Source organism: Etheostoma cragini, chromosome 9, assembly GCF_013103735.1.
Source record: "Etheostoma cragini isolate CJK2018 chromosome 9, CSU_Ecrag_1.0, whole genome shotgun sequence".
Taxonomy (NCBI): Eukaryota; Metazoa; Chordata; class Actinopteri; order Perciformes; family Percidae; genus Etheostoma; species Etheostoma cragini.
In genome coordinates this window covers 2,236,170-2,249,913 of record NC_048415.1, presented here as the reverse complement: position 1 = coordinate 2,249,913, position 13,744 = coordinate 2,236,170, and the positions used below count along the sequence as shown (strand labels likewise).

At 41.9% G+C, this 13,744-nt stretch overlaps 1 protein-coding gene and 2 long non-coding RNA genes across 3 annotated transcripts in view; 2 read left to right on the top strand and 1 right to left on the bottom strand.

Annotated features, from left to right (window-relative positions):
• The window catches only part of LOC117951038, a 20,723-nt gene extending 14,901 nt beyond the window's left edge, over nt 1–5,822 (top strand). Inside the window, exon 4 of the long non-coding RNA XR_004658036.1 lies at nt 5,751–5,822. This is a non-coding gene — a long non-coding RNA (uncharacterized LOC117951038). The remainder of the gene's footprint in view (nt 1–5,750) is intronic.
• Nucleotides 1–10,022, bottom strand: part of phactr1 (phosphatase and actin regulator 1) — a 38,574-nt gene extending 28,552 nt beyond the window's left edge. The window contains exon 1 of the mRNA XM_034882519.1: nt 9,790–10,022. Within this exon, the coding sequence (XP_034738410.1) occupies nt 9,790–9,901 (112 nt within the window). The 5' untranslated portion in view covers nt 9,902–10,022. The remainder of the gene's footprint in view (nt 1–9,789) is intronic.
• LOC117951037 overlaps nt 8,431–13,744 on the top strand; it is a 19,506-nt gene continuing 14,192 nt past the window's right edge. Inside the window, exons 1-2 of the long non-coding RNA XR_004658034.1 lie at nt 8,431–8,441; nt 8,916–8,923. This is a non-coding gene — a long non-coding RNA (uncharacterized LOC117951037). The remainder of the gene's footprint in view (nt 8,442–8,915; nt 8,924–13,744) is intronic.

The window sequence follows — 13,744 nt, the reverse complement described above, 5'->3', positions numbered from 1 at the left end:
GTATTTAAAGACATTTCAATTAGTGGAAAAAATTGCAGGGTGGGGGGGGGAATATAAAAAAAAGTCTAATCAACCAAACCTTTCGCGACCCCCATGCAGTAACTCCGCGGACCCCCTAGGGCTCGCGGACCCCCTGTTGAAGACCCCTGCCTTAGGGTGTTTTCGATGCAGGAAACTAAGGTTTTTGGCGATTTTTCACCGCTGTGATTAAAGACACGAGGAGACAGGTAGGAAACGCACACTCGATTAGACTCAAATCTTTCTGTGTTTCTTTACTTCAGAACATGATTATAACTGTTGTGAGTCAACTTATTGCTTTGTGTGTGGGCTCGATGGAATCAGGAGACTTTAAGCTTTCAAATGATGTATGGCATGAGCATGTTTATGACCCCCGTGGACGGAAACTATGCGCCCAAGAAACACAACAATATAGGAAAATATGGTGAAAAAACAGTAGTTAGCCTACCCTTTATCTTCAGTTAGGGTCATGTTGTAACTCTGTTGTGTTGAGGTTTTAAGTTACACTTTTATTGAATCTGTTTAACTTACATGTACACTTACAGAACAGCACTGCACCAACTCCTATTTTGATATTACTAATGGATGAAACGGCTGTGAAATTTATAAGATGTCACTCATAGTAATAAACCTATAATTATTTCCAGACTGCAGTTTCACTCAGCTGTACAGATGCTTTTAGCATCTCAATGGGAAAATCTTTTGAATGTGGTGAAAACGAGTGCAAAAGTCCACCAGAAGGAATGAGAGCTACAGCCGCTATCTCCAGATGTCCTGTTTCATCTGACCAACAGTCCAAAATCTAATGATCATAAATTTACAATAAACAAAACACACTAAAGCAACACATCTTCACAATTTAGAAGCTGGATCCAGCAGATATTACCCATCTCTGATGATTAAACAATAACTGATCAAATGCCATGACTGTTGTGGGTCTCTCTCTCTTGTGATTCTACCAATGCAACTTCTGCCTGCTACATACACGCAGCACCTGTTGCGGTTTAGTTACTCTTTCTGAGCGGTTTTCCCAGTTTTCCCATATCCAACTAAAAGGGTCCAAGGTTAAAACATGTTTTAAACTTGTGTGTTCTGTACACATTGGAAAACCCTTTGAGACGAACGTTCCTTTCCAGAAACAAATTCAAAGTTACTCTAAAAAATCCAAAGACTTTATTGGAATTACTTTCTACCAGAGCTGAACAGCAGTGAGCCTTTGCAGTCATTTGTCAGTATCCTGAAAGACCTTGGGTCTCATTTATGACACAAGGAAAAATGCCCAAAAGCCAAAAACATCTGTAAGCAATGTTCCCTTTATAGATCACAGATTACCCACAAGTGTGCGTACGTGAATCCGCCTCTTATCCCTCCCTGAACACGCCCATTTTTAACCATAAGAGGTCAATGTAATGCACCTCGTGAATGCATATCAGTATGTTAATGACCCTGGTAGTTCTTTTGTAATGCCAAATCATCAAGAAAAAAAGAAAAAAACTTCTCAGACGCTCGAGAATTGCTGCAAATTGAATTATAATAGCGGCCTGTTCTCGCACAGTGTAGTGAAACCTGATTTATAGACTACCTGTATTAATAATCCCTTCCAAAACGGCATTACAGCCCTCGGGGACAGCTTCAATATACCAGACATACTGTATATGATAAGATTTAACAGAACTGTACATTATATCCAAGCCTTGAAGACAAAGTTGAGGATTATATATCATATTTACAGTATATTAAACACTTAGCTCTTGGCCATTTCCCTCTAGAAACACCCGGTTGCCCACAGAGTGGCAAGGACCTGTATTTAGACCGGGAAGGCACGGTTCTGGCACGTTGCGCTCTCTACTGGACCCAATTCAGTACATAGACCCAAGAGCGCAGCTTTAGGGACTTTAAATCAGCATAGTCATTGTCATGGTCTCTGCAGTTTCTATCTCTACTGATTCTGCCATTGGCGTAATCCTCCTGCAGGGCCAGCAGTGCCCTAATGCAGCATTACGCACGGGGGTCACCAGAAATTATCCGTAAAACTACAATTATTGATAATGTGGAGTTATTCATATTATTTTGTTGTATTAATAATATGGAAGTATTAATGTAACATTGAGTCTTTTGTTTAACCTTTTTTTGAACCCCAGGAAGAATAGTTGTTACTACGGTAACAGCTAATGGGGATCCTAAATAAAGAAATGCATTATCATTTTCCGTCTTTCTGATTAATTGTCATACTGGACGACCACATGATCTTCCCTCTTCTCTATTTCTGATGACATCCATCACCCCTACATGCAGTATCACCTCCTCATCCCATCTGATCTCCATCAGGAAGAAAGTATTAATCATCCTCTGGCCCTTGACGATGCTGGTGCTAATTTAGGCCCCGCACTGTTAGCTAGAGTCCTGACAGAGGTTCGGTATGCAAAGTTAATGTGCTGCTCTGTCGCCGAGACAGGAGAGGTGGAGACCAGGTGGAGCCCTAAAACCAGCTCCCTCTTCCATTTCATCTTCATCACTCTGCTCCTCTGTACCTCCATTTCCCCCATCGCTTCTGTCACCCAGAATCAGATGCTCTGGGTGTTACTGGGTGACAGAAGTTAATTGTTTGTATTTGAATGGATGGAAGAGGCTTAAGGCGTGGAGGAGGTGTTTTGTAGTTGATTATCAATGCGGTTGGGGTACTTCCCAGTTTCTAACTCTAGCAGACTTCACAGCATGGCTGTTCTGGAGACAGACAGGAAGTGTGATGGGGCTAAGAGACGTGTCTTCCTCTTGGCTTCCAGTGAATAAACTACATCAAAAGTCGATAAAATTGTTGTCATCATCACTCTGGGAAAGAAAAATTAGAGAGACGTCTAAAGCCTCTTATATCATCTAGGTGATACTATTATTACTAGGGTTCTGCTTCTAAATTCAAGGCTTTTAAAGACCTTTTGAATACCTCATAGAATGCAAATGTGATTTAATACCCTTTTCACATTTTAATATCGGTCAAAGAATAGCAGAGAACCCAGTAGGGACAGTGAGACATACAGCCTTTTATTTCATACATGAATTTATTGACATTTATTGTCAGTAGTTCACAGCTGTATACGACATGAGTTTATAGTGATATAATTACAGTAATCAATTATTGTGACCCGGGCCCAGATCAGTGGCAGAAAATTAATTGATGGCTTAATCAATTCACAAATAATTAATTAGGTTTAGTTAGTTTGAGTTGTTGCTATAATTGACCCTTGCTCATTATGAGTCAGTGAGAACGCAAATGTCCTAATCAGTTGTACCGGACACATAACAGCCTTTACCCTGCCAGCTCCTTAATACAAAGTCCGTGAAACGTCTGATTGAGCCTAAATTTAAAATAACAAATATATAAATTAACATAAAAAAATTAAATTTGTGGGGTGGCAGTACCTCAGTCCGTAGGGATTTGGGTTGTAACCTGAGGGTCCCCGGATCAAGTCCCCGTAAGGACCAAATGCCATGAACAAAATGATCGAAGATGCACTAGAAACAAGGCTTGGTTAATAACTTGAACTTGCAGAGAACCAAGACACCGCTTGATAGCATTAGACTCGAGCGGTTGTACGGTTCCATCAGGCTTCAGTAGCCTGGTGCGTGGTCTCCAATCTACAACTCTTCAACAACTCTTTCGGTGCTGCGGCTTTAATGAGGTAAAAAAACAAACAGGATTGAGTCAGTTCTTTAAACGTATGGCACTTCTCCGTTCTCTCGGTTCAGTGACACGAGTCGGGTTAATTAACCAGCTCTTCGGTCAGTTTGTCAACACTACGGCTCATCTGAGCCGTCACCTTCTCAAAGGCAGGGCAGGATACCCAGGGCTCAGGTTACACCTATCTCCATTTCTACCCACTGATGGACCATATGCAGGCTGGGGGAACTCATGGTAATGTAAAAAGAAAAAAAACTCATAAAGTGACATTTTCATGCCACAGGACCTTTAAAGCAAAACTCAAGTTCATATTAAAAAAGCAGCTTAAGTTAAATGGGAAAATCACCAAATCTGGTTTAACAGGCATTTCTTATCACATGAGCTTCTGTGTCTGGTTTGGTCTCTTGTTATTTCTCCATGTGTCTCGAGATTTATTAGCTCACCAGGGACAGGAAATGCAATAAGGAAAGACAAAGGAAGTCTACCAAACAAACGCAAAAGCACTGAAACGCAGAACCGCTACCGTTGAGGCGGCTAGCATCTCGGGCTCTATTTTGTTGTTTGGTTGTATATTTTTGTCTCTGCCTGAGGACAGCTCCTGCAGCCACCCCCCACAGCAAGGTTGAACCACAAGGGGAGGCACTTAAAACTACCACAGGGGGACTCGCATATCAAAGAGAGGCTCGCAGACCGGCTACAAAACACAGAGGAGTACAACACAGTAGGCTCCCAACAAGGGATGGAGACTGAAGAAATCACAGAATGCACCATGCACAAGAAATAGAGCCTGACCTGAATAAGACCTGAACACTATGTTACTAGTATGTGATGTGAGGGACCAGAGAAGTAGGAGAGGGTGAGTGGGTACAACCAAATGATATCTAAGACATAATACTTCCTGGGATAAGCCAAATGTATCAAGTTAAAGACATTGTGACTAATGTCATGAACTAAAATGTACTCTCATTGCAATCTTTAATTCCAATATAATTAAACTAGCCCTATATCTACAGCAACACATGACATCAACAAAGCTATCCAATGTCCAATTAATCTCCAGCATCTCTGTGTGGTCACAATAAAAAGAACTCAAGCATGATAAGCATGAGAGAGGAAATGTCATGTACTGATGCTACAAAACACTTCACAGACGGAGGTTACACAACAGTGCACAGGTATCCAAGTGGGTTTTCCTTGAAAGCCCCACTTCTATGCGCTCCTGTACTCTGACATCCCACCAACTAAGAGACTTTCCCATAGAGCCGCAAAGATTATTTGATGATTTAGTTTAAATAGTTATTAACTATTAAATGAATCGTCAACTATTTTGATAATCAATGTCAGTTCTTATGAAAGAAAAGTACAAATTCCTTGATTCCAGCTTCCTTAATGTGAATATTTTCTATTTTCTTCAGTCCTCTGTGACAGTAAACTGGATCCTATTTGAGCTATGCTACAAAACAAGACATTTGAGGACATTATCTTGGGCTTCGGGAAACACTGATCGACATTTTACAGACCAAACAGCTAATTTAGTAATCGTGAAACTAATCAACATATTAATCGACAATGACAATAATCGTAAGTTGCGGCCCTATTTTCCCACCATTTTGATTGTCAATTTGGGTCTGGTTTTAGTTTTTTCTCTCTCGGCTCAATGGTTAGCTTGTGGGGGCTGAATGGACAAACCTGCGTGCCAGCGGAGGAAGACTGAGGGGTTTTGTATGTTTGGTGCGAGGAAGCATGGCAGGAAGTACTCCTCTGCATTTAAAGCTCTCAAGCTTCCTCCCTGTGTCCCTTTTTGTATTCTGCACAGGTAGTTTTACCATGCAGATAGCAGTGGGGATGTCTCTTAGGGCTGCGCTATTAATAGCAATTATATTGAAATCACACTATGGACTAGTGCAATATTCAAATTGCGCAATATTTGTTAAAAAGTAAAATAATTGTCAAACCATTTTGAGTTAAGTATTGTGGTACTGCAGATACAGCCCAGCCTATAAATCCTATCCCTCAAACTAAATACTTGCAAAAATGACGTATTCATAATTTTAAGTTTAACATTTTGCAATGCAAATGAGAATAATGATACACAATTGATCATTCCCTCTAATATCATGAATCATATTGCAATAACAGTTAAAATAATCACAATTAGATATTTTCCTCATATTGTGCAGCCCTGCTATCTGTGCATGAGAAAGAGAGAAAAGAGTATAACTCAGATAGTGGGGGGTGGTGTGTGTGTGTGTGTGTGTGTGTGTGTGTGTGTGTGCTGTTCCCACTATATTCTATGGACGACAGCCAGCTCTGTCTCTTTTTCACTGTGCCAGTCTTTATGTTGCCACAATTCAAACAGCCTGCCACCCTGTCCTCCTCCTCAGACTCTTCCTACTCCTCCACCTCCTCTCCTTTAAGACCTCTCTGTCTCAGTCTTTCATTCACGTCTTTATTAGAGCTCTCTGTGTTTGAATGAGAGCGTGGTAATGCCTGCGTCTTGGTCTTTGTGAGAAGCGCTAAGCTCTCACTGAGCTGACCTGGATTTCCGTTGCTGGAGCGGAGCGGTGCGGCCGTGGATCTGGACTGGCTCGAAATGGTAGAGTGCAGCAGGAACGCAGAAAGAAAGACTTTGAAATGGATCTGGTCTCATTACGTTGCATAAAAAAGAACCTGTAATTTAAGGGTATTCTTATTAGCTTCCTTACCCATTATTGACCAGTAGGTCCATTATTACAAATGCGTGTACTTGAAAATCATTGCTCAAACCCACAGTACTCCACTTTAACATTGAATTAATCAATATGTGTTGTGTTAAGACTCAGTTATTTAACTACATAGTGTGAAACCCACAGAATATTTTTACACTCTACAGATCTTTTCAGCTTATTGTTTTGGTTTTACTGCAGTCCAAAACTCATTTCAGCCTTGTATTTAGCAGCCGTTTTCAGCAAACAACCTCTGAAAAGCACACTGGAGTCTACCTGTCCAGCACCAGACAGTGGAAAGACAACATTAGAGACCAGTTGATGAAGAAAGTTCAACATGTAGCAGCTAAAGAGCCAGATATATTTCTCACGAGAGAAAACAGAGCCAGAAGGAAAGTGAACATTTGAATTTTCAAATTCATCAGTTGGACACAAACCCGACTCATATTGAACTCATGTTGCACCGTTTCTAGTGGATGCATAAGTAGGCAAATGTTTGGCAACACATTAGCCAAAGTCCAAAGGCCATAACACATCAGCTGTCTGTCCGTCAATTTGTTTTGGAGTTCATCAGCCCCTAGTACAAATTAGATAATTTGTCATTGCCTTCCAAAATTAGAAGGTGTTTTCTGTTCTGTCACCCCATCTTTAAGACAACATCGCTCGTCAAAGCCATCGTGAATCCTTCCAAAAATGATTCAGGCGACCGTGTTGTGAGTGTGTGAGATTGGTTAGGCTCAGGTACAAAACCTACGTGGGTTAGGTTTTGGGTTTGGCACAAAACTACTTGGTTAAGGCCGGGGGACAATTGTTGTCAGGGTTCAAATAAAAATAAATGTCAGTAGGAAACAGCAATCTGACAAGATTAAGATACATTCTTTGTAAAGCCATTCTTTAGCACAGACCACCCTCTGATGGTATTTTTAGCACTAATTAAAATATTTTACCGTTAAATAGTCAAAATATAACTTGAATTAAGTGATCGAACAAGCAGATAAGGAAGATATGTGTCTTTTTTAACATTATGCTGTTTCCCTGCTTATTAGATTTAGCAAACTTCAACTTCTGTGAGTTCATTCATGTTTTATGTTTTTAAATTTCCGTTAATTCACCCCAATCTGTTTCTAATACAAATAAATCAGGTCAATGAAGGCCTTGAGTAAAACAAAAGCAACTAGCAGTTATGATTCTGCACTGATAGCAAAGAAACGACCTGTGGTGTCACCTCATCCTGGTTCAGTACTGAATGGCTGAAGAAGGCAGAAGATTAAGAGAACAACAAGCTATGTGGTAAAAGTCACGGTGATAAACCTTTATTCACTATATCTACCTCATATGCATCCAGCATCTCTCTCTCTCTCTCTCTCTCTCTCACACACACACACACACACACACACACACACACAAACACACACGGCAAGGATGCATATTTACACATGCACGGATTGGATATTCGTCACACATGAATGGTGACACACATCAAAGCAAAGAGTGGGCTGACTTTATGCTAAACAACAGCAGCTAAACACACAAAGATGAAGTAAATAGGAATAAAGGGAGTGGGTAAGAAGAGGGTTGAGAAACATATGAGATTAGAATAAAGAAAATCTGTGAGGAGGGAAGGAGAGAAAAGAAAACAGAAGAAAAAGTTGTGACGACAAACGTCCCTCTTCTTACTTAAAGCTGGCAGTGCCCACAGGATTCTTGATGCTGCCACACCAGCCTCATGCAACTGCAGTCAGCCTGCTTTGTTTTTAATAACCAAGAGCAGCAGCACCCCCACCCCCATCCCCCCCCTTCACATTCAGATAATGGCCACGGAAAGCCTGCCACAAAGCTCGAAGAAACAATAGTGCTACTCATATCAGGGAGGCTCGGCTAATCTGGCTAAGAGGAGGTGCTGCGTTCAAACAGGAAACAAAATGGAGAGGAGGCTTGTGGAGGGCCAGAGAGAGGGCAGCGGAGAGAGATTAGAAGCAGGTAGGTCTGAGCACCATGACTCATAAAGGTCTAAGCGGGCTAAAAAAAGAGGGAGCATGTGAGTAATTCGTGATCTCATTAAGATTTACATAAGGCTGGCTTTTCCACATACTGTACATTTCTTACCTTTGCATTAGGCGGAAAGAAAAGAGAAGCTTTACATTTAAAACAAATCTACGCCACATGTTATACCTTTTTATTAGGCAGAAAGAAAAGAGAAGCTCTAAATTTAAAATAAATCTACGCCTCATGTTATACCTTTGCATTAAAAAATAAACAGTGTTGAGCCTTTTAATTACTGACCAGCATGCATGCTTAGCAGAACAGTTGTGGGAAAGAGCACATTTAGACAAAGCAAAACAACAGCCAGACAGAGGAATGTTCTACATTTGGCATCTGGAAAATATAGGCTTGATTGTAGCCTGGACTGCCAGGCTGTGTGTGACTAGGGTTTGTCACATTGGCCAATTCTGGGGGAGGGTCGAACACAATTCAGATGCAGTAGGTCTTTAAAGAAAAAAGAAAAAAAGAAGAAGAAAGCCCTGTCATATATGTAGGCTAATGTAGATGATCGCCAATAGAGGAATGCCGATTCCGTGCAAATCCTCCGGCTCTGTTCCGCTCGGTGGCCTTTTCAGCACCGAGGGGCCGAGGACAGCTCCGCGCGGACGGGATGTAAAGCAGCTTCACCCGGGAATGAGGATGGGAAAGAGGTTATTTTGAAATAATAATAATTTAAAAAAAGACAACGAACTGAACGTAGATCTGGCTGTACATCCATACCATGATGCCGACCACCCATGCTTTGTGACAGCATACCATCGTGACCATGGCAACAAAGGAAACAATAACTTATCTACCCTGTTTTCGTGCACACAAACTGGGATTGAGCCACCACGTTTGACGAGGATCTCGCATGCATTCCTCACCCTTCTCCAAATGCAATAATAACAACAACAACTGCATTTTAAATGAGTAGCCGGAGGCGGCCAAGTTTGCACAGCATTTCACTGCAGCCGACAATCAAGGCGGAGTCTGGTTGGAGCAACACAAATCAATGGTCCTACAGGGATAATTAGGTTTCCCGTATAGCCTTGCAGACCGCATGTCACACATGCATAACTGGAATAAAAACACAGCATCTCCTCTACGTGGGAAATTCTCCCCAGAGCGTGAGTCACTGTGTGGTTACCAAATAGCCGACCCAGGTGCAGCTGAGCACCATGGGATACCGTCAGAGCTGCACAATGAAAGCCCAACGTCATGCTAATGCGTGGGAACTGTCACTAAACGATGGAGAGATTTTCTCACAGCGACCACCGATTCCCTACGATATCTCCCCCCCACCCCCCTCCAAACACACCCAGACATGACGTGGGAGAGCATCCGTGTCACTGGCTGGCTACCTACCTGTCTCCAGGTGCAAAGAGATCCTCGCCTCGTTGATGTAAGGCGTGTCGCTCTTGGACCGGACCCTCCGGATAGGTCTGCGGTCTACCTCCTCCTCCGGGGCCGCCGCCATGTTCGGCCTGCCGGGCAGCGTCCACTGGCGACCGGCGGGACTGCGAGAGACTCTGCGCCGCAGCAGCCGCTCGTGCACCCGCCCGGGCAGACGGTGTAGGAGGGGGGCGGGCTATTGTGATGGAGGGTAGGAGAGGGAGAGAGGGGGAGAGAGAGAGAGAGAGAGAGAGAGGGAGAGAGAGAGAGAGAGAGAGAGAGGGGGAGAGAGAGAGAGAGAGAGGGAGGGAGAGATGGTAGGCTGGATGAGCTTCTGTTCCTTTCTTTTACTGTAATTCAGCTCCACCTGCCGCTCCAACTCCACGTTTGGAACACATTGTCCAATGAAAAGAATCACACCAGTGACGCATTTAAACTCTCCTGTGTGGCTCATGTAGCCTGTAGTTTTCAGTCAATAAAGTTCTTTAATGTTCAACAACAATGTTGGTAATTGATTAAAAAGTGATTTTATCATCAAGCAAAAAAACAATCTCTGTTTCCAGCTTCTCAAAAGTTAAAATTTGCTTCTTTCCTCTGTTTTATATAATTGAAAATGTAGTCTAATGTCTTTGAGTTTCGGACTGTTCATTCAGCAAAATAAGCACTTTGAAGATGTCATCTTGGCATTGGGAACTTGTGATAGCATTTTATAACTATTATTTGACATTTTATTTGACAACTGATTCATCACAGTATAATGTACATATGATAATGAAAAATATTATAACTCGCACCATCTTTAGTTTCAAAAGGAACTACAAGGACAGGTCTATATTTCAAAAAAAGGTTGATAATTCACTTGTAGTGATAGAAAAAGAAACTCAAAGAAGATAAGAAATATAAAGTTCACACTTGATATTGCATTGTCATTGGTGAGATCAAAACACCCTTTAAAGTCAATATGCAGAACCAAAACCTGCATGGACACAGTTAAGACCTTTTTTAGTCCTATTTTGTCAAACATTTGCGTTTTCGTGCTGCTTGTAAATCTAGCAAATGTTACTTCTTTCTGACACTACAAGCTAAAAAAGCTTTTCTTTTAGGTTGACAACACCTGCGAGACTGGCCAATACACAGCCCCTTGTGGTTGAGCCACCTGTTCTGATTACAGGCTGAGGAATACATAGTGGCAAACATGATATCAAACAAATGTATTACCGGCCGCAGTATTAGGAAAACAGCACTGTGAGTTAGAGCTGGGCAATTTATCAATATTATATCAATATTGAGAACACTTCAGTCATCTTGTTGCCCTTTGCGCGTGGATTCTCACTCGTGACATTTTTCTAGAGTGTGTCACCTCTAATTCTGCCCGTTGTTTTGTAGATGCTGGTACGTGGAGAGATGCTGGTACGTAGAGACGGACACGTTTGGTGGCAAAGTATTTAGGAAATCTGAAGCCTCGATCAGCCATCACATGGTCTCCTTGTTCAAGTGGGTCAATCAACCCCAGAATTTTATGTAATAACCTTGGCACTAGCACGACCCCCCAGACTCTTATAAAAATGTAAAAGCCCCTGTTGGACTAATGCCAATTAGGAACTTCACAGTATTATGTGACTTATAATAATAATAATACATTTAAAATATAATGCCCTTTACGTTTCAAATGAAATCTCAAAGTGCCACAGTAGCAAGGAGTTAAAAACAGTTCCCAGAATATCACAAAATCAACAAATAGCAATAAAACACCATTAGACTAAAATTAAAACTATGACTGTTAAAAGGCTTTTTGAAATAGGAATGTCTTTAAGCCCTTCTTAAAAATCTCCACAGTTTGTGGGGCCCCTCAGGGAGGTTTCGTGAGGTGGTGTTTGGGGTGAGGAGTTCACTGAGGTAGACGGGGGCAGTTCCATGTATGCACTGGTGGGTAAGGAGACAGTTTTTTACTGAATTCTCTGTTTAATGAGCAGCCAGTGGAGGGATTTCAGGACCGGGGTGATGTGATAATATTTGCGCCTCCTCGTCAGGACCCGGGCAGCGCAATTCTGAATATGCTGGAGCTTTTGTGGGCTCCTGCCAGGGATCCCGACGAGGATCAGGGCTCCTCCAACCAGGAGGAGACAAAGGCATGGATCAACTTCTCAGCATCTGGTTGGGAGAGGGGGGGGGGGCGGAGTTTGGCGGTGTTTTTGAGGTGGAGGAAGGAGACCTTACAGGTGGCGGATGTGGCTCTCAAATGTAAGACTGTAAGAAATGTAAGACTTGCAGCGGGAGTAGATGATTGCTTGTGTTTGCAAACTAGTTGGCCTCTGAATGAACACTTGACTACGGTCTATCATACATCTGAAATGTTGGAAAGCTGTAGTCTTGAAGAGGGTTGGGTAGATTCCTTCTGATATCCTTTCTGGATTGCCACCGGACAAGGCACTGGAACTATTTAGCCATCACCTCGAGCCATTCATGGAAGATGTAAGATTTAAGCCTAGACGATGCTTCATCAGGACCACAAGGAACCGCTCATGAAGGGTACGTATGGTTGAGGACGCATTCCATTTAGTTGTCAGGTAAGTGAGGAGGGTGAAAAACACGGAGGCAGATGGTAGACCGGTGTAATAATGAATGTCCATCCATCCATCCATCTTCGCGGGGGCAGCAGCTCCAGCAGGGGACCCCAAACTTCCCATAATGAATGTGATTGTCATTATTTTAAGTAAAATCCGACATGCTGCCAGACTTATAATCTTGCAGGTGTTTTCCTTAAGAATCCAGTTTCTTCTCCCGTAAAGCCAGTTTTCTCTTCAATTCAGTGTTTTTATTTTGTAGCTGGGCAGTGTCTGCCATTGACAGATCTGTACCCACCACAGCAGTGCAATCCTCTTCATGGTCAACCTGGGTGACCTGTAAAGGTAAAGGTACTTTTTTTTATTGTCACACACACATGCATGTAACTCATTCTCTGCATGTAGCGAGTCCCTCAAGGGAGCAGTGGGCATCCATTTACAGCACCCGGGGACCAACTCCAGATCTGAGGGCACTGACTGGAAAACCTAGTACATATTAGAGCTGGACAATATATTAATGTATCGATATTGCAGTATGAGACTAGATAACATCTTAGATTTTGGATATATTGTAATATTGTGGTATGGTATGTATTGTCTTTACCTGATTTTACAGGCTGCATTACAGTAAGGTGTCATTTTCTGAACTTACCAGACTGTTCGAGCTGTTTTATTATTTACCTTTACCCACTAAGCCATTAAATCATTTTTGGAGAATGTTTATCTAAAAATCCCATTGTGTAAATAACATTTAGTCAAAGCACCAATAGTACCCCATACATTACAATATCAACATCAAGGTATTTGGTCAACAAAATTGGGATATTTGAGTTTCTCCATATTGCCCGGCCTTAGTACATGGTTTTGATGGTGGGGGAAACCGGAGTGAGAAAGCAAAACAAAGGGACAGTACGAGTAAATCTGGACTGTTTTGTTTTCAGCAGCTATATGGACAGTGGTGGAATGTAGCTACATTTACTCAAGTACTGTAGTTATAGTACAGTTTTACTTCACCTTTACCAGCTGAAGCAATGTAGCCTACATATGCATAATCCATGTGTAATTAATAATCAATCAATAACATAATGAACACTCTAAAATGGTCCAGTGCTTTTACTTTTTGGACTTTAAATACATTTGGAAAGCTCATAAATGTATGTTTTTACTTGGTAACATTCTGAATGCAGGACTTTTACTTGTAACAGTTTTACAATCTGGAATAAAAGTAAAATCAAATCAAATGTTGTTTATATAGCTGGCTATTTGTTCTGAACAAACAAATAGTTAAAAAAAGCACAAGAAGTTGTCTACCCCCAGTGATGTCTCAGGGCTCCAGGGCCAGTGTAACTTACCCCCCCCCCCCC